This window comes from Aristolochia californica, unplaced genomic scaffold, assembly GCF_029961685.1.
Source record: "Aristolochia californica isolate CCGP_79_NKW_82.1479 unplaced genomic scaffold, dmAriCali1.0.hap1 SCAF_11, whole genome shotgun sequence".
NCBI lineage: Eukaryota > Viridiplantae > Streptophyta > Magnoliopsida > Piperales > Aristolochiaceae > Aristolochia > Aristolochia californica.
Window position 1 is genome coordinate 25,946,928 of NW_027181782.1, and position 3,814 is coordinate 25,950,741.

At 42.0% G+C, this 3,814-nt stretch overlaps 1 protein-coding gene across 1 annotated transcript; it reads right to left on the reverse strand.

Annotated features, from left to right (window-relative positions):
• Positions 1–448: 448 nt before the first annotated feature.
• Positions 449–889, reverse strand: LOC137943676 (auxin-responsive protein SAUR64-like). Its single transcript, XM_068789118.1, has one exon. It carries the CDS (start codon positions 887–889, stop codon positions 449–451), a length of 441 nt encoding a protein of 146 aa, XP_068645219.1.
• Positions 890–3,814: the final 2,925 nt, after the last annotated feature.

Below are 3,814 nucleotides of genomic sequence, written 5' to 3' on the forward strand. Positions count from 1 at the left end.
TTGTGCCAGTACGCCAATCATCTTCTATGTTCAAATGAAGGTGAGCCAGTTGTTGTAAAATTGCTCATTAGGTAGAGACTTAAAGACTACAAATTATGCCACATGACGATTGAAAGAGGACAACTTTGATGCTGATCAATTGAAGGCTAACAATAACAGTTCTAGGCAGGAGTGGGAGCATTACGATATTAGGCCACTTTTCTTTTTGTTCTTGTCCAGAAGGACTCTCCATGTGGGTTGGCAAGTACATTAAGTACATGATCCATGGAAATTTCTCAAATGTTGGACTGGCCGCAAGAAATTATACCAAACCCGCTTAAATATTTGCAAACAGAAACCTAACAATATGATGAATGAAGTGGAATGATCTGTATAATTTCTGTATTGAAGTGTTTCAACAATTATGTCAGATGTACACAGGAAGTACTTTCCATCTAAAATGCTTCTTCTAGAAGCTGTGGACAAGTCTTTGATGATCACTAAATCCTTCAAAGTGCAATGTTGATGAGTGCCGGCAAGAAGAGATGGAGAGAATCACTGCCTTCTCCGTTTCTTTGGAGACTCTTTGCGCGAGCAGCCTCAGTATGGCTTCCATTAAAACTGAATTACAAGGTAATCTGAGAGGAGAGTTGCTTGTTAGCCCATACTCTTCTTCTGAAATTTTGAAGAGCTCTTCAAAAACTGGGGTGGAGAGGTAGTTGAGGGGGACTTCAAACCGCTTCTGGTCGGCGGTGTAGAAAACAAAGTCGGCTCTGCTAGCAACCATTTTATCCTGCCTGACGCTATATCCGGCAACATCTGTTCTTTTCTGTGAGATTATTTTCCTTCCCATGGCTGCCATCCTCTGCCATTTCTTCGCTATCCGCAGGAGTTTGGTGGGTTTGATCATTGTTGAGCTACGATGGAGAGAATGCTGAGTAATAGGAAAGATGAGGATCGAGAGCTTGGATTGCTGTGGAGTTTGTGTTTTGCAGAGACCTATGATCTCTTATATATTTTCAGGGAAAGAGGATTGGATTTGAGGGTGGGCCTCGTTTAGGATGCAAAACCATGTGATTGTTGGACATGCTGGCTGTTAGGTATGGTGGCATGTCGGGTTCATGTTTGGATTTTCTTCAGGTACCATCTTATCGTGACTTAAATGTTTTGCCCACACCTATTTTCTTATGCCTTTTTTTCTTAGGCAAATTTTATGGAACTTCTTCAAGGAAGAGGGACCCTCCCCTCCCTTGTGTGGGATCAGTGAGCTCACCTGTCGAGCACCAACGTGAAGGTTATTTGATGTTCACAACACATCATGTATTTAAAAATACATGATGTGTATGTGATTGTGTATTCATGGAAACATGTTCTTGACATATAACTTTTTGTGCAAATCCTTTATTTGTTTATGTTGTCTACAGTTTATGTCCATTTTCTACATAGAAAAACAAATTTTCTTAGGCAAATTTATGCCGACAGCTATTTTCTTATGTCTATTTTTCTTAGTCACCTGCCTATTCAGCTAAGAGCCTACCGAACGAGGGGTCTGATCTTTTCTGTCTACTTTTCTCCATCCTTTAGCTAGAGTGTATGAATTAAGGGGGATGAGACTCCCTCCTTGTTTCATTCACTGCTGATAGTTCAAGATAACTCCAACTCAAACTGTAAATTCTGTATCCATCTATGACATGTAGCTAGAGAGTTAGTCTTTGTAATCATTAAGGGTCTTTGTAAATCTTTATAAATGCTTTACTCCGCATCAATGAATATATGACAATTACTCGGCTCTTCCTCATCTTCTACATGGTATCAAAGTTTGATCAACAATCCCTTCTCCCTTCCCATCACTGAAACTCATCAGAGCTCGCCGAAGCCGTTGCTACTATGACCTCTCTCCCCATCACATACCTCAATTAATTAGAACGCTAGCCATCACTGGAAATCACTACCATGGTTGGACCCCTAGGAATGTCCGAAGCCGTCATTGACATTGTTGATGTTGCCACCGCTATCGCTGTTGTTGTTGCCGCCGCCGATACATGTATTTTCCCTCCCTTATTTATGTCTTTCTAAAAAGTTCATTGATGGTTCCCTTTTTATGCCCTCAGCCACAAAGATTTTCAATAATCTCACCGCTCCCAATCCCAAATACCATACATGGCTTCGTCTGGAGAAACTGATTTTTGGTGCTCTTGTCGGCTCTCTCATGCTCGTTTCGCTTATCACTCAATCAAGGATCCTCTCATGAAGCCCGGAATACTCTAGTCTACACTTATGCCCGGCCTTTGCACAACCACATCAAGAAGATCAAAGAACAACTCAAGCATACCACTAAGGGATCTCAATCTATTGCCAATTATATGTAGTGTATTAAAACACGTGCTGATGAACTTGCGGCCTAGGAACACCTATGGATGTAGAGGATATTATTGAGAAAATTTTGGATGGACTCGACGATGATTACAAACCACTCATTAGTATTTTCAATGGTTGTGACACACCAATTCCGTTTGAAGAACTGCTTGAACAAATTTATCAACACTACATGTCCATCTCCCTCCTCTCCACTTCCAACTTCAAAAAATGCAGCCAATTCTCACTCCAATTCCGGTAAGTCACGTAATCATCATCAAAGACAACCTGGGGCTTCCTCCTACCACCCACCAACAGCTCCAGCCATAAGTCTCACCAACACCGTCACACAGAATGGTCGATATCAGCCTCGACCCTACTTTGGTCGTTGTCAGTGGTGTTAGGAAAAAATGAACACACCCTCCCACAGTGCCCTATCTTTTGTCAGATGCAATCATACTTGCCACCATCCTAGGTCCTCGCCATCCTCCTCACTGGCAACCTCACCCATTGGCACCATGGCAACCATAAGCTCATCATGCAACCACCAAATCTTCTATTGGTTCTGCTTGGCTTCTAAATAGTGGAGCATTACACCATGTTACCATAGACTTGGACATATTGTAGTTCTAGGTTACGTACATGGATTTCCGCTACCAAACAGATCGATCTTTTGGTATGTATTGGCTCGGTGCTTAACATTAGGTATCAGAGTGGGCACCACGTTGCAAGTTCGACTCCCGGCATGGGCGATCGCATTGACCCAACCGCAGTGACCGTGTAACAGTGGACCAGTGTCGCTAAGTGTTAGGCCACCGTCGTCGTCGGTTCGTAACGGTGGATGTATTGTTATGGTCCTGGGTTAAGGACATGGATTTTTGCTACTAAACAGATCGGTCTTTTGGTATATATTGGCTAGGTGTTTAACATTCCACGTTGTTGTGGTCCCTGGATCTAACGCGGTGATTCGTACGGAAGAAGTAGAGAAGAAAAGAAAATCAAGCCGAAGGAAAACTTGAAAACCCTCGAGCTCGTTTAGGAGAATTCAAACCCTCTATTTTAACCTAAATCAGACTTTCCTCTTTTTATTCCATTCCCCCTCTAAATAGGGTTCATGTCCACAAGGTTCAAGAGAAAATCATAATTTTACATCCCACCCCCCCTATAGCATTTAACTTGAAAAGTAAACTAAATGACTAAGTAACTAACTCTGTCAGAGTAATTGACTCAGCCATGGTGTATTTGCCTAACTTGGCCTGCTATTGGGTTCATAACATTAGAAAATTACAATTTTTCCCCTCCATGGCATTTAACTTGAAAAGTAAACTAAATGACTACGTAATTGACTCAACCATGTTGTCTCTGCCTGACTCGGCCTGCTATTGGGTTCGTAACAAGACAATCTCTCTTTTCACCCTCCTTATGATGGCATTGACAACATTGTTGTTGAAGAGAAGATATGGAAGCTTCTTACATGACT

Coding starts and splice junctions, on each gene's coding strand:
- LOC137943676 (XM_068789118.1), bottom strand. CDS start 889: ATGATCAAACCCACCAAACTCCTGCGGATAGCGAAGAAATGGCAGAGG.